Genomic DNA, 24591 nt, shown 5'->3' with positions numbered 1-24591 from the left:
TTTTCTGCAAATTCCTGAAGAGAGAATCCTCAAGGATATGTCTGTAGAAGTTTTTAGTATTTTATCAGTTTTGTAAAGCTAATTTCAGCTTCCCTCTGTGTACATTTGACCTTTTTTGTATTGCTCTGGGAGTTTGACATTTTGTTGCAGTTTCTCTCACGTGGAGCATTTACCCTTTCCTCCAATCACCTTAAAATTATGCCCACTTGCATTAGCCATTTTTGCCTTTGGAAAATATCTCTGGTTATCTACTCTATCTATGTCTTTTGTCATCTTGCGTAGCTCTGTCAAGTCAGCTCTCATTCTCCTTCACTCCACCAGTGAATGCACTAGTTTGCTCAACATATCCTCATAAGGCATCCTATCTAATCCAGACCGCATCCCGGAAAGTTTTCTCTGTACCTTCTCTAAAGCTTCCACGTAGTTTTTGTTTGTTTGTTTGTTTGTTTGTTTGTTTGTTTATTTATTTATTTATTATTATTCATTTTTTTGTATTTGCAGTTTGTCATCTTTTGCACACTGATTGATCGCCCAAGTTGGTCGTTCATTGATTTTATTATGGATATTGTTCTAGTATGAACTTATTGACTATGCCTGCAAGAAAATGAACTTCAGGATTGTATATGGTGACTTAAGTGTACTTTGATATTAAGTTTACTTTAAACTTTGAACATCCTTCCTAATATGAAGTGACCAGAACAGAACACAATATTTCAAGTGTGGTCTAACCAGAGTGTTATAGAGCTACAATATTTCCTCACCTTTTGATCTCAATACCCTGACTAATAAAAGCCAACACTTTATATGCCCTCTTAATCTCCCTATCAAATATAAGTTTTGAAATGATTGTGAGCTTGTTAAGTTCCCATTTTCAATTTCCTTCAGTTTCCTTTCTCAGTCGACGTTTTCACTCTGTGCTAATGATGTCTGAATCCTGAACTGGAAAGGAAGAGGATGGTGTCTGGTTGTTCAGTTTCACAAGTGGTAAATACTGTGCAGAGAGCGTGGGAGGCCCTCAGCTTGTTATGTTTTGTTGTGCTCTGAGTTTTGCTGTTCGGTCTCTAGACTCCTTCAATGGTCTGTTTCCCCAAGGTAGGTGACCTCATCTAAATTGTTGGCTTTTAGACCTTTTCCTCTTATGAATTTTTCTGTTGAAATCTACCTCTCCTCAGGTTAAACTGGTGTATCATTTAATTTTGTTTCATGATAATTTCCTTAAATATTTGATCAAGGAATATTCTCAGGTGATCTCTTCACACTACTTGATACATTTTTAATTTGGTCAGCAAAGGAAGAATATCAAAGCTCACTGCAGGTTTTGGACCAACTGGGAAAATGAAATGATGAATTGCAGATGGAATTTAATGCAGGAAAGTGTGAGGTGTTACGCTTTGGCAGGACAAAGCAGAATAGATCTTACCCAGTGGGCAGAGGGGCACAGAGAAGTGCAGTAGGAGATAGGGTTCTGGGAATACAGGTCATTCATTCCTTGATAGTGGTTTCACAGAGGGATAGTGTCATTAAGAGATCTTTTGGCATATTGGCCTTCATAAATCCAAGTATTGAGTACAGGAGTTGGGATGTTATGTTGAAGTTGAGTAAGACATTGTTGAATGCCAAATTTGGAGTATTGTATGCAGTTCTGGTCACCTACCTACAGAAAACATATCACTAGGATTAACGCTCTACGGAGAAGATTTACAAAGATGTTGCTGGGAATGGAGGACGTGAGTTATAGGGAAAGTTTGAATATGTTAAGAATTTATTCCTTGGTGTGCAGGTGAATAAGAGGAAATCTTATCGAGATATACAAATTTATGAGGGGCATTGATAGGGAAAATATATGCATGCTGTTTCTCCTGAGGTTGGGTAAAACCAGAACACATTTCTAAAAGTCGTGCATTTGTGTGGTTGAGATCAAATGTTTCATCTAATATTAACCTAATTTTCAGGATTCCCAGGTAATACTTTGATACTGTTTGAGATTTCATTATTCTCAGAGTTCTGCTGTCTGTTCAGTTCTTTGACTTATGCACCACATATGATCCTGAGATTCATTTTCCTGGAAGAACATACAGGAAAATAAAGAAATAGAATTTTTGAAGAACTCTTCATAAATAAAGACTGAGAAACAATCAATGTGCAAAAAGACAAATTGTGAAAATAAAAGAAGTAAATAATACTGAGAACATGAGTTGTAAAATCCTTGAAAGTGAGTCTTTAAGTTGTGGAATTAATTCATTGTTCAGGTGAGTGGAGCCTGATTGTTGAAGGGTAAGATCAATTTCTGTGAAAATATCTCAAAGAGAAATGAGAAGTAAAAGTATCATGATCTAAATTCCAGAGAACTAATGTGTCAGTACGTAATATTTTAAGTAGGTTTAAGTTGGCGACAGAGGGTTTGATGATTTCCCTACTTTTAGTTTAGCTTCTCTGATGATTGATAAAGGAGCATCTGACAAACAGTCAACATAGAAAATGCACCCTAGGATAGATGTTTACACCAGTGATCAGTGAATAGCTTTATTCACCATATACACTCAGTAGCCACTTTATTTGATACTTCCTGTACCTAATAAAGTGGCCTCTGAGTGTATGTTCATAGCCTTCTGCAGCTGTAACCTATTCACTTCAAGGTTTGATGTGTTGTGTGTTTAGAAATCTCCTTCAGCACTCCACTGTTGTAATATGAGGTTATTTGAGTTATTGTCACTTTCCTGTCAGCTTGAACCAGTCTGGCCATTCTCCTCTGAACTCAAGAGTTTTTGCCACTGCTCACTGGAAGTTTTTTCTGTTGTTTTTTGCATCATTCTCTGTAAGCTCTATGGACCGTTGTGTGTGAAAATTCCAGGAGATCAGTAGTGTCTGAGACAATTAAACCACCTCATCTGGCATCAACAATCATTCCACGGTCAAAGTCACTTTGATTATATTTCATCCACATTCTGATGTTTGGTTTGAATAACAACTGAACCCCTTGACCATGTCTGCATACTATTGTGCATTTAGTTTCTTCTTCATGATTGGCTGATTAGATATTTGCATTAATGAGCAGGAATGCAGGTGTACCTAATAAAGTGGCCACTGAGTTCACATGCACATGTATTAGGGATTTGCTATGGTGTACTGAACAGGGTATGACATGCAACAGAAAACAGCAATATCCATCAGTTATAAAGAATTATATAAACATAATGTTAGAGGTTAAAGGATGTGTATGGAATAAAATGTGCATGAATACACAAACACCAACATATTTTTACAATGTATGCAATATTATAAGAAGTGGTTTAAAGAGACTTCAGTGAAGTTCAGTGCCTAGGGTAATAGATGGAGGAGGGTGGAGGGATGCTAACTAGAATGGTTGAACAGACTAACTGCTTTGGAAAATTTTTTTGAGATTGTATGAGTTTTTCATTTTAATAGCCCTATACCACTTTCCAGAAGGAAGCTTTTAGAAAAGGCATTTTTCAGGGTGGCTAGTCTCTGCAATGATTTTTTTTCATGATCAAGTTGCAAACAAGAAGTTAAAGTTACCATATAATTGATCAGTTAGCAGTCATTTATAACTAAGTGATGTAGAAATTTCTTCTTTCTGAGTGTAGAGAACTTTCTTCTGAAGGCTTGTAGAGGTCAGAATGGTAGATACAGTGCCTATAAAAAGTATTCATCCCCTTTGGAAGTTTTCATGTTTTATTGTTTTACAACATTGAATCACAGTGGATATAATCTGGCTTTTTTGACACTGATTAACAGAAAAGACCTTTATGGCAAAGTGAAAATAAATGGCTACAAATTGGTGTAAATTTATTACAATTATTAAACACAAAATAGTTCATTGCCTAATTACTCACTCCCTTCAAGTCAATATTTAGTTGATGCACCTTTAGCAACAATTACAACCTTGAGTCCGTGAGGATAGGTCTCTATCAGTTTTGCACATCTGGACACTGCACTTCAATTTTCCCCATTCTTCTTCACAAAACAGCTCAAGCTGTGTCTGATTGCATGGGAATTGTGAGTAAGCAGCCTTTTTTTCAAGTCCAGAAACAAATTCTCAATTGGATTCAGGTCAGGACTCTGACTTGGCCACCTCAGGACATTAACCAGGTTGTTTTTAATCCATTCCTGAGCAGCTTTGGCTTAATGTTTAGGGTCACTGTATTGCTGGAAACAAATCTTCCCCCAAGTCACAATTCTCTTGCAGATTGCATCAAGTTTTCCTTCAGGATTTTGCTGTATTTTTCTACATTAATTTTACCCTCTACATTCACAAGCTTGCTGCAGTGAATCCTCCCCACAGCATGATGCAGCCACCACCATGCTTCATTGTAGGAATGGTGTGTTTTTGATCATGTGCAGTGTTTGGTTTACACCAAACGTAACATTTAGTCTGATGGTCAAAAAGCTCAATTTTGGCGTCAACAGACCATAGAACCTTCTTCCAGCTGGCTTCAGAATCTCCCACGTCTTCTGGCAAACTCTAGCCAAGACTTCATATGTGCTTTTTCAACAGTGGCATTTCCTTTGCCACTCTCCCAAAAAGCTGTGACTGGTGAAGCATCCGGGCAACAGTTGGCAGTCTCGCCCATCACAGTCACTGAAGCTTGTAACACTTCCAGAGTTGTCATAGGTCTCTCAATGACTTCCCTCACAAGACTTTTTTCTTGCACAGTCACTCAGTTTTTGAGGGCGGCCTGCTATAGGCAGATTTACAGCTGTGCTATATTCTTTACATCTTTTTGATGATTGACGTTAGGCCAAGGGATATTCAGTGATGGAAATCTTCTTGTATTTATCTCCTGAGTTGTGCTTTCAATAACATTTTTGAGGAGTTGGTTTGAGTGTTCCTTTGTCTTCATGGTATTGTTTTTGCCGGGATACTGACTCATCATCAGTTGAACCTTCCAGATACAGGTGTATTTTTACTACAATCATTTGAAACAACTTGACTCCACACAGGTGATCTCCATTTAATTAATTTTGTAACTTATGAAACCAATTGGCAACACCAGTGATGACTTGGTGTGTCATATTAAGGGGGGGGGAATAGTTAAGCAATCAATTATTTTGTGTTTTATATTTGTAATTAATTTTAGATCACTTTGTAGAGATCTGTTTTCACTTTGCCACAAGTCTTTTATTTGGAGAGGCATAGTATCATTAGGAATAGTCAGCATGGCTTTGTCAAAGGCAGGTCCTGCCATATGAACCCAACTGAATTTTATGAGAATGTGACTAAACACATTGATGTAGTGTATATGGATTTCAGCTAGGCATTTGATAAGGTACCCTATGCAAGGCTTATTAAGAAAATAAGGAGGCATGGGATCCAATGGGACATTGCTTTGTAGACCCAGAACTGGCTTGCTCACAGAAGGAAAAATGTGGTTGCAGACAGGGCATATTCTGCATGGAGGTCGGTGATCAATGGATTACCTCAGAGATCTGTTCTGGGACCCTTACTCTTCATGATTTTTATAAATGTCCTGGATGAGGAAGTGGAGGGATTGGTTAGTAAATTTGCTGATGACACATATGTTGAGAGTGTTGTGGATAGTGTGGAGGGCTGTCAGAGGTTAAAGCGGGACATCAATAGAATGCAAAACTGGGCTGAGAAGTGGCAGATGGAGTTCAACACAGATAGGTGTGAAGTGGTTCATTTGGGTTGGTCAAATATGATGGCAGACTATAGTATTAATAGTAAGACTCTAGGCAGTGTGGAGGATCAGAGGGATCTTGGGGTCTGAGTCCATAGTACACTCAAAGCTGTAGTGCAGGTTGACACCGTGGTTAAGAACGCATACCATGCATTGCCCTTCGTCAACCGTAGGATTGAGTTTAAGAGCCAAGAGGTAATGTTGCAGATATATAGGACCTTGGTCAGGCCCTACTTGGAGTACTGTGCTCAGTTCTGGTCACCTCATGGCAGGAAAAAATGTGGAAACTATAGAAAGGGTACAGAGGAGATTTACAAGGATGCTGCCTGGATTGGGGAGCATGCCTTATGAGAATAGGTCGAGTGAACTTGGGCCTTTTCTCCTTGGAGTGATGAAGGATGAAAGGTGACCTGATAGAGGTGTACAAGATGCTGAGAGTGATTGATCGTGTGGAGAGTCAGAGGCTTTTTTCCAGGGCTGAAATGGCTAACACGAGAGGGCACAGTTTTAAGGTGCTTGGAAGCAGGTGCAGAGGAGATGTCAGGGTAAGTTTTTTACACAGAGAGAGATGAGTGAGTGGAATTGGCTGCCAGCAATGGTGGTAGAGGCAGATAGGATAGGGTCTTTTAAGAGACTCCTGGATAGGTACATGGAGTTCAGAAAAATAGATGGCTATGTGTAACCCTACGTAATTTATAAGCTAAGGACATGTTCAGCACAACATTGTGGGTCAGAGGGCCTGTATTGTGCTATAGGTTTTCTATGTTATTTTGTTTCTATGAACGGGGTAAAAAAAAAAGCCAAATTAAATCCACTGAGATTCAATGTTGTTAAACAATAAAAATGATCACTTCCAAGGAGGGTTTATACTTTTTATAGGTACTGTATATTTAAGTTGGAAATAGATGAATATTTGAAAGATCAGGGAATTTAGGCTTCTTGAGAAAAGGACATATAAATGGAGCTAAAGTCAGCATTAATCAGCGATGGTCATAACCATCGCTGTTGGGGCAGGTTTGAGAGGCCTGTTGACCTGCTCCTGCTCCCCTTTCCTGGTGTTCTTGTGTATATTTATAAATCAGAGAATTAAAGGTTCAAAGGTTAATTTTGTTATCAAAGTACACATGCAGAATACAACTCTGAAACTATCTCCAGATAGTCATAGAACTCAGAAAACCATATAAATAGTTGAAAGAAATTCATCAATCCCCAAAACACAAAAAGAAAGAGAAACAAAAGCACACAATCCCAAACACCCCCAATCCCTCACTTGCACAAAAACTAGCAGATCACCCAAACCCAAACCCACAGCTCGCCAATCTGTAACAAGAAAGAATGGGCGAGAACACAAAAAAAAACATAGAACTGAAAGAGCCCAATATGAACTACAGTCCAATCTATAAATCTCAGAATTTCTATAACGTCTCTGAGAGCATCAGGACTCAGATACTCAAACTAGTGGCCCCTCTGAGGTCAGTAACTCAAACCAGCAGCCCCTCTGAGGGCAAAAACTCAAACCGGCGGCCCCTCTGATAGCAATGACTCAAACTAGCTGCCCCTCCAATGACAGTGACTTGAAGCAGCTGCCCCTTTTAAATCTGGTGAAAAGTTCTTTGGATGTTTACATGTAGTCTAACTGGTCCTGAGATCTTGTGAATTATTCAGAACAACAAAAGTTATGTGTACTGTATGTGACAGGTTTCAATCAATCATTGGTCATTGTCTTATATGATTAAAACCTCTGTCAAATAAACTACATACACATCATGCAACCTGATTGGTCATAGTCTCATATGAGCTCCATATGCATCCTGCAAACAGAATGCAGGATGTATGTATGTGGTTAATATGAAACACTGACCAATGGGGTAACCGTTTCCTTTTTCAGGTAACTTATGAGGATCAGTCAACCTCAGTTAAGTAAGTTTGTGGTGATTCTGATCAACATTTTAAAGAGCCTTAAGAATAATTTAGCTTATGATTCTTAACTGTTTATATTCAGTATATTAGCCCAGGATTTTTTTGGTCTCAAAAGCATGTTAGACTGGTGTATAGGGCTAATGTGCGTTTGATGTGTGTGTTTATTGAAGACAATGTATTGTCATTAATAGAGTGTAGTTTAAGAGAAATAGGATTACAAGGAGCGTCTGGTTTCAACATGATCTGGTGGGGGGGGGGGGGGTCTGCTGTGGGGGGATGAGACAGGTCCTGTGGTGTGTGATTGGTGAAATGAGGTTATCTCAACTGGTAATATAGGGAAATAAGCAATGAGGAAAGACCTTAAAGTTGCAGCTCTATAAAACTGTGTTCAATTCTGGTTGCTCCATTATAGGAAGAACGTGGAAGATTTAGATAGGAGCAGAGGAAGTTTACCAGGATGCTGCCTGGATTAGAGATCATGTCTTATGGGGAGAGGTTGAGGGCTTTTCACTTTGTACCAATGAAGAATGAAATGAAGGAGTGGACAGCCAATGGTTTTATCCCAGGATGAAAATGGCTAATACCAGAGGTACTTCTTTTAAATTGAGTGGAGGAAAGTTTCGGAGAGATGGCAGAGATAGGTTTGTTACAGAGAGTGGCAAGTTCATGGTAAAGTTAAGTACATTAAGAAGATTTAACAGACTCTTCAATTGGCTCATGGTTGAATGAAAAATGGAGGGCTATAGGAGGGAAGGCTTAGATTGATTGAGGAGTAAAAGATTGGCACAACAATGTTAGCTAAAGAGTCCGTACTGTTCTGTGTTCCATGTGAAAGGAGATATTTATGTAAGAGGATAAAAGTTCCAGATTCAATGGCTGTATTTCTGTGGTTTAAGACTAGCAAAAATATACCTTCTAAAAGGTATGCCATACTAGATCTAGTATTAGGTAACAAACCAGGTCAGGTAACAGATCTGTCAGTGGGTGAGCATCTGGGGGACAGTGATCACCACTCCCTGACCTTTAGCATTATCATGAAAAAGGATAGAATCAGAGAGGACAGGAAAATTTTTAATTGGGGAAGGGCAAATTATGAGGCTATAAGGCTAGAAATTGTGGGTGTGAATTTGGATGATGTTTTAGCAGGGAAATGTACTATGGACATGTGGTCGATAACTAGGGATATCTTGCAGGATGTTAGGGATAAATTTGTCCCAGTGAGGAAGATAAAGAATGGTAGGGTGAAGGAACCATGGGTGACAAGTGAAGTGGAAAATCTAGTCAGGTGGAAGAAGGCAGCATACACAAGGTTTAGGAAGCAAGGATCAGATGGGTCTATTGAGGAATATAGGGTAGCAAGAAAGGAGCTTAAGAAGGGGGTGAGAAGAGCAAGAAGGGGGCATGAGAAGGTCTTGGTGAGTAGGGTAAAGGAAAACCCCAAAGCATTCTTCAATTATGGAAAGAACAAAAGGATGACAAGAGTGAAGGTAGGACCGATTAGAGATAAAAGTGTGAAGATGTGCCTGGAGGCTGTGGAAGTGAGTGAGGTCCTCAATTAATACTTCTCTTTGGTATTCACCACTGAGAGGGAACTTGATGACGGTGAGGACAATATGAGTGAGGATGATGTTCTGGATCATGTTAATATTAAGGGAGAGGAGGTGTTGGAGTTGTTAAAATACATTAGGACGGATAAGTCCCCGGGGCCTGATGGAATATTCCCCAGGCTGCTCCACGAGGCAAGGGAAGAGATTGCTGAACCTCTGGCTAGGATCTTTATGTCCTCGTCCTTGGGAATGGTACCGGAGGATTGGAGGGAGGCGAATGTTGTCCCCTTGTTCAAAAAAGGTAGTAGGGATAGTCTGGGTAATTATAGACCAGTGAGCCTTACGTCTGTGGTGGGAAAGCTGTTGGAAAAGACTCTTAGAGATAGGATCTATGGGCACTTAGAGAATCATGGTCTGATCAGGGACAGTCAGTATGGCTTTGTGAAGGGCAGATCATGCCTAACAAGCCTGATAGAATTCTTTGAGGAGGTGACCAGGCATATAGATGAGGGTAGTGCAGTGGATGTGATCTACATGGATTATAGTAAGGTGTTTGACAAGGTTCTACATGGTAGGCTTATTCAGAAAGTCAGAAGGCATGGGATCCAGGGAAATTTGGCCAGGTGGATTCAGAATTGGCTTGCCTGCAGAAGGCAGAGGGTCGTGGTGGAGGAAGTGCATTCAGATTGGAGGGTTGTGACTAGTGGTGTCCCACAAGGATCTGTTCTGGGACCTCCAACTTTCATGATTTTTATTAACGACCTGGATGTGGGGGTAGAAGGGTGGGTTGGCAAGTTTGCAGATGACACAAAGGTTGGTGGTGTTGTAGATAGTGTAGAGGATTGTCGAAGATTGCAGAGAGACATTGATAGGATGCAGAAGTGGGCTAAGAAGTGGCAGATGGAGTTCAACCCAGAGAAGTGTAAGGTGGTACATTTTGGAAGGACAAACTCCAAGGCAGAGTACAAAGTAAATGGCAGGATACTTGGTAATGTGGAGGAACAGAGGGATCTGGGGGTACATGTGCACAGATCCCTGAACGTTGCCTCACAGGTAGGTAGGGTAGTTAAGAAAGCTTATGGGGTGTTTGCTTTCATAAGTCGTGGGATAGAGTTTAAGAGATGCGATGTAATGATGCAACTCTATAAAACTCAAGTTAGGCCACATTTGGAGTACTGTGTCCAGTTCTGGTCGCTTCACTATAGGAAGGATGTGGAAGCATTGGAAAGGGTACAGAGGAGATTTACCAGGATGCTGCCTGGTTTAGAGAGTATGGATTATGATCAGAGATTAAGTAGGAGCTAGGGCTTTACTGTTTGGAGAGAAGGAGGATGAGAGGAGACATGATAGAAGTGTACAAGATATTAAGAGGAATATACAGAGTGTGGACATCAAGCGCCTCTTCCCCAGGGCACCACTGCTCAGTACAAGAGGACATGGCTTTAAGGTAAGGGGAGGGAAGTTCAAGGGGGATATTAGAGGAAGGTTTTTTACTCAGAGAGTGGTTGGTGTGTGGAATGCACTGCCTGAGTCAGTGGTGGAGGCAGATACACTAGTGAAGTTTAAGAGACTACTAGACAGGTATATGGAGGAATTTAAGGTGGGGGGTTATATGGGAGGCAGGGTTTGAAGGTCGGCACAACATTGTGGGTTGAAGGGCCTGTAATGTGTTGTACTATTCTATGTTCTAAAACCTGGAACAAATTTAGCACACCCTGCAATTCACATAGGATGTACACAGTCACATTTAGTCATACCATAGCATGCAATAGCCTGTGCCAAGAAATTGATCTGCCTTTTTTTTTGGATCCCGGATGCTGTGAACATAGATGAGTCATCTGTGGCTTCATGTTAGTCTCTCAGGTAAGTGTAGTTCTGAGTCAATACTGTAGTATCGGTTGTGCTGGTTGAGAAGATATGTGTCTGCCTGTTGGGTAATGTAATGAATTAGATCAGCAAATTTACAGATGATACCAAGATTGGGGACATAATGGACAGCAAATAAGTATGTCAAAGCTCCAGCAACATTTGGACCGACTTACAAAATGGGTTGAAAAATGGTAGAGAGAATTTAATGCAGACAAGTGTGTGGTGTTTCACTTTGGCAGGAGAAACCATGGTAGGTCTTTATCAGTAAACTGTAGAACAGTGGAATCTGGAACAGGTTTAACATCAGATTTAATTCATATATTGTCCCTCATGCAGCACTTCCTTCAATAAGCATCTTTGCAGGTTTCTCCAAGGGTAGACACTCAACATAACTGAGTTTCAACTTTTCCATTACAGCTGACACTCAGCATAAACTGCCACAACATGAGTAATTCAAACTATTGGTTGTCACAGCAAAATCATGTCTGTTAGTCTGGGTAACAGCTTCTTTTTCCAGTAGTGAATGATCCCACTACCATCTTTCCATCTCCTCTGCTTTCAGTTATTTGCAGGGATCACTCCCCATGCCACTCCCTTGTCCATTTGTCCCTCCTCACTGATCTCCCTCCTGCACTTATCCTTGCAAGTGGAACAAGTGCTGCACCTGCCCCTACACCTCCTCTCTCACTACCATCCAGGTCCCTAAACAGTCCTTCCAGGAGAGGCGACACTTTATCTGTGAGTCTGTTGGGATCATATACTGTGTTTAGTGCTACCAGTGTGGCCTCCTGTATATTGGTGAGAGCTGGCATAGATTGGGAGACTGCTTCGACAAGCATCCACTAGAACAAGTGGGATCTCCCAGTGGCCACTCATTTTAATTCCACTTCCCATTCTATTATGTCCATCCATGGCTTCCTCCACTGGCGGGATAAGGCCACACTTAGGTTGGAGGAACAACACCTTATATTCCGTTTGGGTAGCCTCCAGCCTGTTGGCATGGACATTGATTTCTGAAACTTCCAGAAATGCCACCCCCAACCTCCCCCCTCAATATCTCATTCCCTTTTTCCTCTCTCACCTCATTTCTCCAATCAACTTCCTAGCTACTTCATCCCTCCCCCTCCAGGTTTCACCTATCACCTGGTGTTTCTTTCCCCTCCCCAACCTTTTAAAACTACTCCTCAGCTTTTTTCCTCCGGTCCTGCTGAAGGGTTTCGACCCAAAACATCGACTGTACTTTTTTCCATCGATGCTGCCTGGCCTGCTGAGTTGCTGCAGCATTTTGTGTGCATTGCTCGGATCTCCAGCATCTACAGATTTTCTCTTGTTTGCAGGAGGGAATTGACAAGTCTTTCAGCATGAAGATATAATCACTAATGGTATCTCCTAGTGTTAGAGAAATTTATAGCTTACTGCTGTCTTAAATAACCATGGGCTGATGCACTCAACTAATGACCACCACTTCTCAATGGATTTGTTCAACTTTCTGAAGAGACAGCAGATTAGTGAGACACATCTCAGTGCCAAATATTGTGAGTAATATCACTTTCTTTCATTTCCTCGGTGTTGTAATCAATGTCTGTGCACTTTCTGCCAATTCAGTGTTTCCCTTGTAACCAGGATATTTTCTTGGAACCCACAATAAGCCTGATTCAGCAGACATCCCTTAGAGTTGCATTTACCATTTTATTCTTCAACAGTTCCTTCCAGCACTGATCCACATTAAAAATTAAGTCTCTTCTTATCACCAATGGCTGGCATTTTTTTTTTTGTGGACTGTGCACTCTGCTGGGGTTGCTAGAAGACTTCACCCACAATAATGGCTAGAGGTCAACAGGATATGATTAAAAGATGGGTGTGCATTTTAGTCTAGTCAAGGTTTGTTGATGCTTGGTGCTTATATCATATGTCTACATAATGATGTCATACATACAGTATAATATTATTGTGAGGAGTTTAGGTAGGGTAATTGCAAGTAGGCCTTTTCCATTGAGGTTGGTCAAGGTTAAAACTAGAGTCTAAGGGTAAAAGGTGAAATATTTAAAGGGAACTTGAGACAGAATTTCATCAGAGGATGTTGAGAGTGTGGAATAAGCCACCAGAGGAAGTGGTGAATGTGGAATTGATTTCAACAAGTAAGAGAAATTTAGATAGGGACTTGGTTGGGAGGGGTATGGAGGGCTATGATCCCAGCGCAGGTTAATGTGACAGGAAAATTAACAGTTTGGCATGGACTAGATAGGCCTAAGGACCTGCTCCTGTGTTGTAGTGCTCTATGACACTATGACTGTATGTCATCACATTCTATACCATGTGAATTATTTACATGATATGTATAAATACGTCCAAGAGCTAAACCTGGAGGCACATTTTTATAACAGCACAGTGCAAGAGGCAACATAAGAGGAATTGTTGCCAAAACAAACACAACAGCAACTCATGCAGAGGGAATATTAACCCCAATACAGAGCCATGTGGTACTGAGCACTGAAGTGCTGTGCACCAGAAAATCACACTTTCAGAGTGGATTACAGGTTACCTCAGAACAATCCAAAATTACCAGTGGGCACTTCCTATCAGGAATCCCTGATTCCTATGGCAGACACACTTCGGAAAATAAGACCCCCGTGTCAGAAGAATGACTATCAATGGGTAATCCTGGGGCAAATGGATTGTTACAACAGACTGGGGGACTGATAATCAATCCAAGCAAGGTACAGCCCTTCTTTATACTCTTCCCAATGCTCACAATGGTAACAATATACCTATTAATCAACACTCAACCTCTACATCAATCCAGTCCAAAATCTCCAAAGACATTATCACCATATCATGAAAACAAGATTTTTACAGATGCTGGAAATTCATTGCAAAGCACCCACAAAATGCTGGAGCAACTCAGCAAGTCAGGTAGCTTCTATATTGTAGAATAAATAGTCAATGCTTTGAGCTAAGACTCTTCATTAGGACTGAAAAGGAAGGGGGAAGAAGCAGGAATAAGAACAGACGTGAAGGTGGCTACAAGGTGGCTTTTGAGAGGTGAAACCAGGTGAGGGGTCAATGTGGGAGCTTGGGGGAGAGGAGGTAGGTAGAAGAAGTAAAAGGATGAAGCAGAAGGAATTTTGATAGTGAGAACAGAGAACCATGGGGAAAAAGGAAGGGAGATGGGTACCAGAGGTAGGAAATGGGCTAGTGAGGAGAAGACAAGGGATAAGAAAGGAGCTAGAATGGGGAATGGAAAAATAGAGAAATGGGAGAAGAGAGAAATTACTCCCACCCTGATAGCCCTGGTCCCAAATTAAACTGGACCTTAATCCCACTAATGTATCTCTTTCCAACTTTTCAAAAGATGTGCGCGGCACAACAGCAGGTGCGTTTACAGACATTTTACATCTCTCCCTCTCCCAGTGTAGAGTGTCCTCCTGTTTCAAACCATCCATCATTGTTCCTGTACATAAGACCAAGGTAACATGTCTGAATGACTGGCATCCTGTTGCACTCACCTCAATAATAAGCAAATTTTTTGAGAGGCTGGTCAAGGACTACAGCTACAGCATGCTATGAGCTACACTGGACCCCCTCAGTTCACCTACCGACACAACCAAATGACAGATGACACAATAACCACAGCCCTACACACCATCCTAATACAGCTGGAGAAGATGGATGCTTATGTGAGAATGCTGTTCTTGGATTATAGTTCAGCATTCAACACCATAATTCCCTCCAGGCTCGGCAAGAAGCTCAGAGTCCTCAGCCTTCAGCCTACCTTATGCAGCTGGATCCTGGACTTTCTGTCAGATCGCCAACAGGTGGTAAGAGTAGGCACCTCCACCTCTGCTCCTCTAACTCTGAACACAGGAGCCCCTCAGGGTTTTGTCCTAAACCCCTTTCCTTACTCTTTGTGTTCCTATGACTTTGTCACCACCTATAGCTTCAATCTGCTAATTAAATTTGCTGATGATACTACACTGACTGGCCTTATCTCAATTAATAATAAGGCAGCCAGCAGAGATGAACTCATTACCATGACACAGTGATGTCAAGAAAACAACTTCTCCCTCAATGTCGTAAAAACAAAAGAGCTGGTTGTGGACTACAGGAGGAATGGAGACAGGCTAACCTCTATTGACATTAATGGATCTGCGGTTGAGAGGGTGAACAGCTTTAAGTTCCTTGACATACACATCACCAAGAATGTCACATGCTGTGTACATATTAGCTGTATGGTGAAAAAAAGCACATAGCGCCTTTCACCTCAGATGGTTGAAGAAGTTTGGCATGCATCCCCAAATACTAAGGACTTTCTACAGGGGCACAATTGAGAACATCTCAATTGGCTGCATTGCTGCTTGTTATGGGAACTTTACTTCCCTCAATCGCAGAACTCTACAGAGAGTGGTGTAGACAACCCAGTGCATCTGTACATGTGAACTTACCACTATTCAGGGCATTTACAAAGACAGGTGTGTAAAAAGGGCTCAAAGGATCACTGGGGATCTGATTCACCCCAAACACAAACTGTTCAAGCTGGTACCATCCAGGAAACGGTACTGCAGCATAAAAGCCAGGACCAACAAGCTCCAGGACAGCTTGTTTCAACAGACATCAGGCTGACTAATTCACACTGATACAATTGTATTACTATGCTATACTGGCTGTACCTTTGTACATACTATTTATTACAAATTACTATAAATTGAACACTGTATGTTTAGACAAAGATGTAAAGATTTTTACTCCTCATGTATATGAAGGATGTAAGAAACAAAGTCAATTCAAATCAATTCAATTCCTATAATTCCGTTGCAATCACCCTCCATAACTTCTTTCTCTTCCTCTCCCCGTCCAACTTGTCAACCATAATCTCCACCTCTCAATCATTGGCCATTTATCTGAACCTCAATCTTACCTCAAGATACAAGCCTCATGCCACTGATTTGATGTGATCTATATCCATGGGCACTCTGCCCACATAAGCTTGGTTACCAGTGGCACTTTACAAACCCATACCCCAATGGACCACCACAAACACTTCTGGCATGGCAGACCCATGGCCAACCTGCATTGTAACATGTGGGTAGTGCACTATCAGGGTTCAAATCCTACTGCTGTCTGTAAGGGGTTGGTACATTCTCACTGTGACCACATGGGTTTCTCCAGGTGCAGTTTTCTCCCAAATTCCAAAGTCGTAACAGTTAGGGTTAGTAAATTGTGCCATGCTATAATGGCATCAGAAACATGCCAGCACATCATCAAGTGTATTGGTTGTTGACAAAAAACACATTTCACTTCAAACTTTGATGTACATGTGAAAAAATAAAGCTATTTTTTAGCCTTAAAGCAAGCACGGTATTGTTGGCCAAGTGTTGTGATGGTCATCTGCCCCATTACTGGAGCTACCAGATTATGGTTTCTTCAACTTTAATCTGATGTAATGAAGGTACAAGAGACTGAAGATGCTGGAATCAGTCTGACACGGGTTTTCAATCAGAAATGCCAACAGTTCATTTCCTTCCATAGCTGCTGCTTGACCAATTGAGTTTCTCCAGCAGATTGTTTGTTGTTCAACAAAACTTAATCTGAATGAAACCATATGTGGTAGAAAGGAAGTATTTTCATTTACAATTCAAAATACAAGGTATTTTTTAGGTGTTGTAAATGCAGAGGAACACATACAAAATGCTGGAGGAACTCAGCAGGTCAGCCAGCGTCTATGGAGAGGAATAAATAGTTGATGTTACATGCCGTGACCCTTCATCAGGACTGGAAAGGAAGCCAGAATAAGAAGGTAGAGAATGCAAAAGGAGTGCAAGCTAGAAAGTGATAGATGAAACTAGGTGAGGGGGAAGATAGATGAGTGAAGTGGGGGGGGGGGAGGTGGATGAAGTGAGAAGCAGTTAGGTGATAGGTGAAAAAGGTCAAGGGCTGAAGAAGAATTCAAGATTCAAGATTGTTAATTGCCATTCCTTAATTCATGAGTCTAAAGGCAAACTCGATCCCACTCATGTTGACAAATACAGTACTGTGCAAAAGTCATCTGCACTTTATCTCTAGATATGTGTCTACAAACTTTGCACAGTACTGTACATAGACTTATTGTATTACATATTGTGCTTGGGGGTCTGAAGTGCACTGAGGAAATGCACTTCAAGCATTTGATTATTTAAACTTGCAACAGCATGAAGATATAACCACTCACAGTTTTGCTCAGCTCCTGTGTATATAGTCTGAATTTATAAGTCATTACTACTCAAGTGGGCATGTATTGATGCTTAGTACTGGGCAGCTTCTGCAAACCAGTTATTTCTAGCTTTCTGGCCAGACAGTATGTTACGATGGTTCTGAGTAATATGACTTTCTTTCATTTCCCCACACCAATGATCTATTTCTGTACACCTACAGCAAGTTCTGCTTTCTCTTGTAAGCTCAATGCTTACCCAACACCCACAACAATCTGGAATGATCCTTTGTGGAGTGTGAAGTTACAATAAACATTTTATACTTTGACTTATCCCACCAGTAGTGGCTTCACTTGAAAACCAACGACTATTCTTGTCACCCAACGTAAAGTATTTTGGGTGGAACCTCCATTCGCCTGGGGTGCTGGTAAATATTAATCACAGTAAGAGCCAAAAGTCATCCTGAGCTTCACAACAAAGGTGTATATTTTATTCGAGCATACACTAACCTTAATATTGGTATCATAAATAATGTCATCATTTTCAATACTACATAATTTATTATAGATAAACACATTTGAGAATTTAGATGGTAGGCCATCAGGTTCTGCCTGTTCTTGTTCCCTTTATCTCCTAATGCCTTGCCCCATTTTACTCGTTGCTTGTCCAATCCCTTCCCACCTATATCCGGGACACCTTGCATACTCTCCATCATTTTTCCAATTTTCTGACCCACACCTCTTCATCTTTAACATGGAGATACATTCTCTGTACACTTCCATTCCCCATCAGGAATGTTCTCGGGTTCTCCATTTCTTTCTAGAATATAGATTCAACTGGTCCTCTTCCACTAATGCTTTCCTCCACGTGGTGGAACTTGTTCTTTTTCTGAACAAATTTGCTTTTATTTCTTTCATTTTCTATAAATCAAAGGTATACCCATAGGTATTTGCACAGGTCCTTGCTATGTCTGCTATTTTGTTGGCTACATGGAGCAGCATTTGTTGTAAAATTTATTTTGCATCACTTGGCAACTCTTTCTCTCCTACATCAACAACTCTTCCTGCAACTGTGTGAAACTCATCAATTTCATCAGCTACTGACTTTCACCTTACTCTCAAATTCACTTGGACTAATTCCAACAACTCTCTCCCCTTTCCTTATCCCTGTCTCCATCTCAGGACATTTACAACAAACCCACTGACTCCCATAGTTGCCAATTACATCTCCTCCCCTTCCTTCAGTTTCACCATCTCTGCTGAATCTGCTCTTGAGATGAGCCTTCAACTCCAGGACATTTGAGATTTTCTCCTTTTTGAAGAAATGTTACTTCCCCCTCACTCAGACAGTTGCATCATCTCCTCCATTTACCACACTTCTGTTCTCACTTTCTCTCCCACAACAGGACATTGATAGAGTTCTCTACATCATTAATTTTCACCCAACCCATATCCACAACCAGCACATTATTGTTTGACAGTTCCACCAGGTACAGCATGATCCCACCACCAGTCATACCTTTCTTTTTCCTATCATTTCTATTTTTGCTCAGAGCCATTCTCTCCCTGATCAGCTCATAACTTCTCTCCCTACACCTCCTCTGTCACCTCCATTCAAGGACTTTAACAACTCCTAGAGTGAGTCAGAGATTCATACGCATTCCTTCCAAACTCATCTGTTGTATTGGGAACTTTTGATGTGAACTCCCCTATATCATTGAGACCAAGCACAGACTAAGGAACCACTTTTCTGAGCACGTGTGTTCTGTCAACAATGGTCACTGTGAGCTTGCGGATGCAAGTTATTTTAATTTTCCCTCCCATTCTCTTATGGTCCTCTCTGTCCTCAACCTCTTGCGCAGCCAAGTCGAGGCCAAATGCGAACTGGAAGATCAGCACATCATATTTCATCAGGATGGTCTACAGCCAATGTCATGAACATTGTGTCAACATCTCTGAAGATCTATCCTGGGTTCAATATATTGATACACTCCTGACGAAGGCTCACCAAGAATTATATTCCATTTGGAGTTTGTGAAGATTTAGTGTGTTACCAAAGGCTCTAGGAAATGTCTACAGATGTATCATGGAGAGCATTCTAACTGGTTGCATAAACACCTGGTTTGAGGAGCCACTGCACAGAATTGGAAAAAGAGTTGCAGATGGTTGTAAGCTCAGCCAGTCCTATCATAGACATTAGCCCACCATCAAGAACATCTTCAAAAGGGGAATCCTCTAAAAAGGTGGTATCTATTATTTAGACCCTCAACATTATTTGAAACAGCTTTTATCCTTCTACCATCAGATTTCTGGGTGGTCCATAAACCCATAAACAGTACCTCATGACTTTTGCTCTCATTTTGCACTACTGATTTAATTTTTTAATATACTCTATATATTTCCTATTGTAATTTTTAGGATATTTTATGTATTGCATTGTACTGCTGCCGCAAAGTAAGAACTTTCACGACAGATGTCAGAGATAATAAACCTGATTCTAGGACCAAAGAGCACAGCCTCAGAATACAAGGACATCCCTTTTGAACAGAGATGAAGATGAATTTCTTCAGCCAGAGGATGTTGAATCCGTGGAATTAATTACCACAGATTTCTATGGAGGCTAAGTCAGTGGGTGCATTTGAAGCAGAGGTTGGTAGCGTTTTGGTTTGTCAGGACATCCAATGTTATGAGGAGAAAGCAAAAGATTGGGGTCGAGAGGGATAATAAATCAGACATGATGGAATGGTAGAGCACGCATTGAGCTGAATGGCCTAATTCTGCTTCTATGTATTATGGACTTACAGTCTTACTAATTTCTCTGATTTCAGGCAACTAACTCCAGCTCTGTTACTTCCTTTGTCTGAAATACTAAGCTCCACTTGAAATGGCCTCCTGCTTTCCAACACCCCAAGCCCCCTATCATTCAACTTCTTTACCCTTCCCCACTTAGTCCATCTGCCTGTCACTGACACCTCCCCACACTATCCCTAATGCCAGGCCCCATCCCTCCCTTCCTTTCTCATTGGATAACAGGGTCTGATGTATTAGTTATCTCCTCTTCTGGCCTCTGTCAGCTTTCTGAAGGTCTGATGTTGAAGTCGCTGAACACCACAGCAGTTCTGCCTTCACATGGATCCCACTGCAGCCATGGTACTCCTGCGTGAAGAAAGGCTGGAGTAATATATTGTTGCTTGATCCTCCGTGGAGCTGAGATTCTGGAGATGGTCCCTTGTAGTTTGTCAATTTGCAGGTGGTGTATATTTTGCATGGGGCAGCCTGGAACCAAGTCTGATGCAGGATTGAAACAGGCACAAAGAATAAACTGCCTCTGAAATTATTTATGTATTTTTGCAGGGTAAAGGGCTGAATTTGCAAAATGTGTCTGCAATTGCTCCACAGCAAATTATCCACTGGTTTGATGTTCAGTTTCCTTGTTGTTCTACTTCCATCTGTTACACCAGGAAGTAAGTGTCATGTTTCCACTAATCAAAATGACATTGTTTGACTGCACCAGATTCTTTCATGAAATCACCATCTAGTGTCCCACATGTCAGTAAGACTTTAAATCCACCTTACTCCTCCTTTAAATGGGAAGTGTATGTTCCCATTCAAAGTGTATTACTGCAGCCTTCAGTAATGAAAGATGGTTTAAGATCTATCTTTAAGAATGTGCTTTATTTGTCACCCATACATTAAAACATAGAGTGCAATGCATCATTTTGTGTCAACAACCAACACAGTCCAATGATTGCGCTGGGGGCTGCCTGCAAGTGTCGCCACACTTCCAAAGCCACCGTAGCATTCTCACAACTCACTAGCCATAACTATATGTCCTTGGAATGTGGGACAAAACCAGAGCACTAGGTGAAAATCTACATGGTCTCAGGGAAAGCATATAAACTCCATACAGATAAGCAAACTCCAAATGGAGATCTCTGGAGTAGCAAAGTGATTGTGCTAATCATTATGCTTCTGTGTTGTTCAGTTACTCCAATTTGCTGCCCAAAACATCTTGATCCCAATTAAGCATCAGCTCAACTCCTAAATCTATGGCTTTGGCTCTGGAAGCATCCACCTGTCCTATGATTCTTGAATAAAATAATGTTCCTTCCAACAAAGGGATGACACATGTCGAATAATCACATTTGCTCAATACAGCATAAGAAAATGGGATCAGGAGGAAACCATTTATTTCCTCAAGCTGCTATACCATATAAAGATCATGACTAATCCAGAATTGTTCAATTCCACCTATCCATCCTTGCCTTTCCTCCAAGAGGACCACAAACTTGTTCTAGTTCTTGGAGGCTTGTGTGCCTTAATGACCCGGACAGCTATGTAGGCCAGAGTCAGGGCTTTATGCTTTGGCTTTTGGTAGATTCATCCATGGATGAATGATTTATGTTTCATAAATGATTCATCCATTTAGGTCAAAGGAACCCTGAACACTGCCAGAGACAGAGGACCTTCAGTGCTGCCCTAAACGCTAGCAGCCTAATGGACTCTAGGGTAGAGAGAGCCCTTACCTTATATCACTTGATTGCTGGATTGATTAAAGATCTATTCATCACTTCCAAAATATGTGCCAGGTGTCAGCCCTTACAGCATCCTGGGAAAAGAAATTCGAAAGTCTCCGATACTTGTATTTTCTAAGTTTGGGACAGCTCTTAACGGTTAGCACAGTACTTTACAGCACCAGGTGTACAACTGATTCGGGTGAAGTCCACTCTGCTGTCTGTATGGAGTTTGCCCCTGTGGCCGCATACGTTTCCTACTGATGCACTGGTTTCCGCCTCACATTCCAAAGACATATAGGTTAGGGTTAGTAAGTTGTAGGCATGTTATGTTGGTGACACTTGCAGGCTCCCCCGCAGCATATCCCCGATGCAAGCTATGTGTTTCACTATATGTTTCAATGTACACGTGACAAGGAAAGTTAATATTTAAATCTTAGCGTGAGTCACAGATAAGGCAATTTATCCAAAACATTAAATCTCAAATAAAAGGATTTAAATGGCTTCTATCCTTGTATTGAAGTTACCTGATAATTCGGATCTAAAAGAACCATCTAATGAAGGGCAGCAATGGCCAACTGACTGATTGATGTGACAAATCTCACCAGAGGCCCTTTAACTTATCCAACTCCATCAGTGTAAAAGGCATTTGTTACCTTCACAGATAAAGCAAAGTGACCTTCATGAGAGACTGTGTAAGGGTCCCTTGAACTTGTTTTTGTCTGTCATGTATCTTTTCAGACGAGGTCAGCAGACAGATCATCACCCACTTCATAAATTCTCAGCTGGCAACAATATGCTCCAAATCCAGCCTCAATGTGTTCCTGCACCAATCCTCTGGCTAGTTTCTGGTCATTGTAGACCAGGAGTCACCAGAATATGTGGAACCTTTAGTTTTGTGTCCCAGAATAAGATTATCTCCGTTTTTAAAACATTAATATTTTGTCGCAATGACAAATATAATAGGGGCTCTAAAATTAGACATATGATCATTTAGTTTATAACAAGTCACATCTAAACTGGAGGCAAAATGATTAGCTGACTATAAAAAGATAATATAGTAATAAATTCTAATATTATTCATCATATTGTGGATTTGTGATACCATTTTAATATTGTTACTAATTTTGACAGGAAGCCCCAATCATATCTACTTCTCAAATTCTGTTAATGAAATTAGACTTGAAGGACCAGACAATCCTGAAAATGGTGTTCATGTGTTGAAATGGAAGCCACACTCGGGACAACATACTCAGAAGCTGGTAACTTTCTCCAGAAGTAAATCGGGCAGGTGGACAGCAGACTCCAATGATCACTTAGAAAACATTCACTTATACAGGGCCATACGTACTTATCATTCCATAAGTACAAGAATATTACATCTCAGATTTGGCTTTGCGGGATTGTACACCTTGTTTCAGCTGCAACCACTGAAGAAAATTGTGAAAGAATATGAAGTATTTGGACTCAAAGGTGAGTGAGAAGGTGTCTGGACAAGATGTGGCAGTGCGATTGAATGCAAATAAGTAAATCAGAGAAGTTACCTGGATCATGTAATTTTTACATCAGCTGCTGCAGAATAAAAATCTCATAAAAAATCTCATATTTTCCATCCTCTTTCTCAACTGGTTCTATCAGCCCATCATCCCCTCGCCATGTGGTTCCACCTGTCACCTACCAGACGCTTTCCCAGCATAACCAAATTCCACCCTCCTCATCTACACCCATCAGTCTAAGATACCAAAGCTTGAGAGAAAATACTGCAGGGCTTAATGACATCTTTTAACCCACTGTTATCAGATTCTTGACCAGATCTTTTTTTATTCACTCAAAGATATATTCTTGAACTCCAAATCTACCTTTGTTTTTGTTTATTTAGTGATACAACATGGAACAGGCCCACCCAACTCAACGAGCTGCACCACCTAGCAATAACCCTACCCTAATCACAGAACAATTTACGATGACCAATTAACCTACTAATCTGTACGCCTTTGTACTGTGGGAGAAAACTGGAGCACCTGGAGAAAACTAACATGTATCACAGGAAGAATGTACAAGCTCCTTACAGATGGTGTCAGAATTGAACTCTGAACTCTGGTGACCTGAGCCGTAATAGCATTCCACTAACTGATAGCCAGAGGGACCAATACTTTTACACAGTACTGTATTTGTCAATGTGGAACAGAGAGGGAATTTGTAAATCTGGTGGGAGCAAAGAATGTTGAGAATGGTGAGGGTGGAGCACCACGGGAGGGGTGTTTGACAGCAGAGAAGAAATGCCAAGGGTGGGGTGGTAGCATGGTTGTCTATGAACTAAGCCCTGAGGCACCAGGCAAGGTATTTTGATTCCTGATAATTGGTATATTGATAATAACAGAATATCTCTCTGGTGCTTCGCGCTCTCTCCCCTCTCCATTCTCCTTTTCTCAACCATGTTCCCTTTCCCTGTCCCTTTCTCACACTCTGTCCATAATCAAGATCTACATCACAAATAGGTTTATCATCACTCATATATGTCAAGATTTTTTTTCCACAGTATTAGTAGATGCAATATATAAAATTACTGAAGTACTCTACAAATGTCTTAGGCACTCTAGCTATATAAATGTGCCTAAGACTTTTGCGCAGTGCTGTAGCATTTTTATGCATTGCACTATACTGCTACTATAAACAAACATAAATTTCATGATATAATTTTATGAAAAACTAAAAGGAGATATGCGGTTGCTTTGGTAAGTAAGGTGAAAATAAATCCAAAGGGTTTCTACAGTTATATTAATAGCAAAAGGATAGCAAGGAATAAGATTTGTCCCTTAGAGAATCAGAGTGGCCAGCTATTTGTGGAGCCAAAATAACTGGGGGAGATTTTGAACAATTTCCTTACTTCGGTATTC

At 40.8% G+C, this 24591-nt stretch overlaps 1 protein-coding gene across 6 annotated transcripts in view; it reads left to right on the top strand.

The window, feature by feature from the left end:
* Positions 1-24591, top strand: part of LOC140739243 (uncharacterized) — a 112885-nt gene that overhangs the window by 2959 nt on the left and 85335 nt on the right. For 5 of the 6 annotated variants that reach the window (XM_073067363.1, XM_073067365.1, XM_073067364.1 and 2 more), the window contains exons 1-3: positions 984-1092; positions 20535-20644; positions 22829-23167. In XM_073067363.1, the coding sequence (XP_072923464.1) occupies positions 20557-20644; positions 22829-23167 (427 nt within the window). In that variant the 5' untranslated portion in view covers positions 984-1092; positions 20535-20556. Of the gene's footprint in view, positions 1-983; positions 1093-20534; positions 20645-22828; positions 23168-24591 lie in introns of those variants that run through there. The other variant, XM_073067361.1, reaches the window with a different exon arrangement.

Source organism: Hemitrygon akajei, chromosome 15, assembly GCF_048418815.1.
Source record: "Hemitrygon akajei chromosome 15, sHemAka1.3, whole genome shotgun sequence".
Taxonomy (NCBI): Eukaryota; Metazoa; Chordata; class Chondrichthyes; order Myliobatiformes; family Dasyatidae; genus Hemitrygon; species Hemitrygon akajei.
The sequence above is the reverse complement of the archived record's forward strand: the minus strand, read 5'-3'. Positions and strand labels throughout refer to the sequence as shown.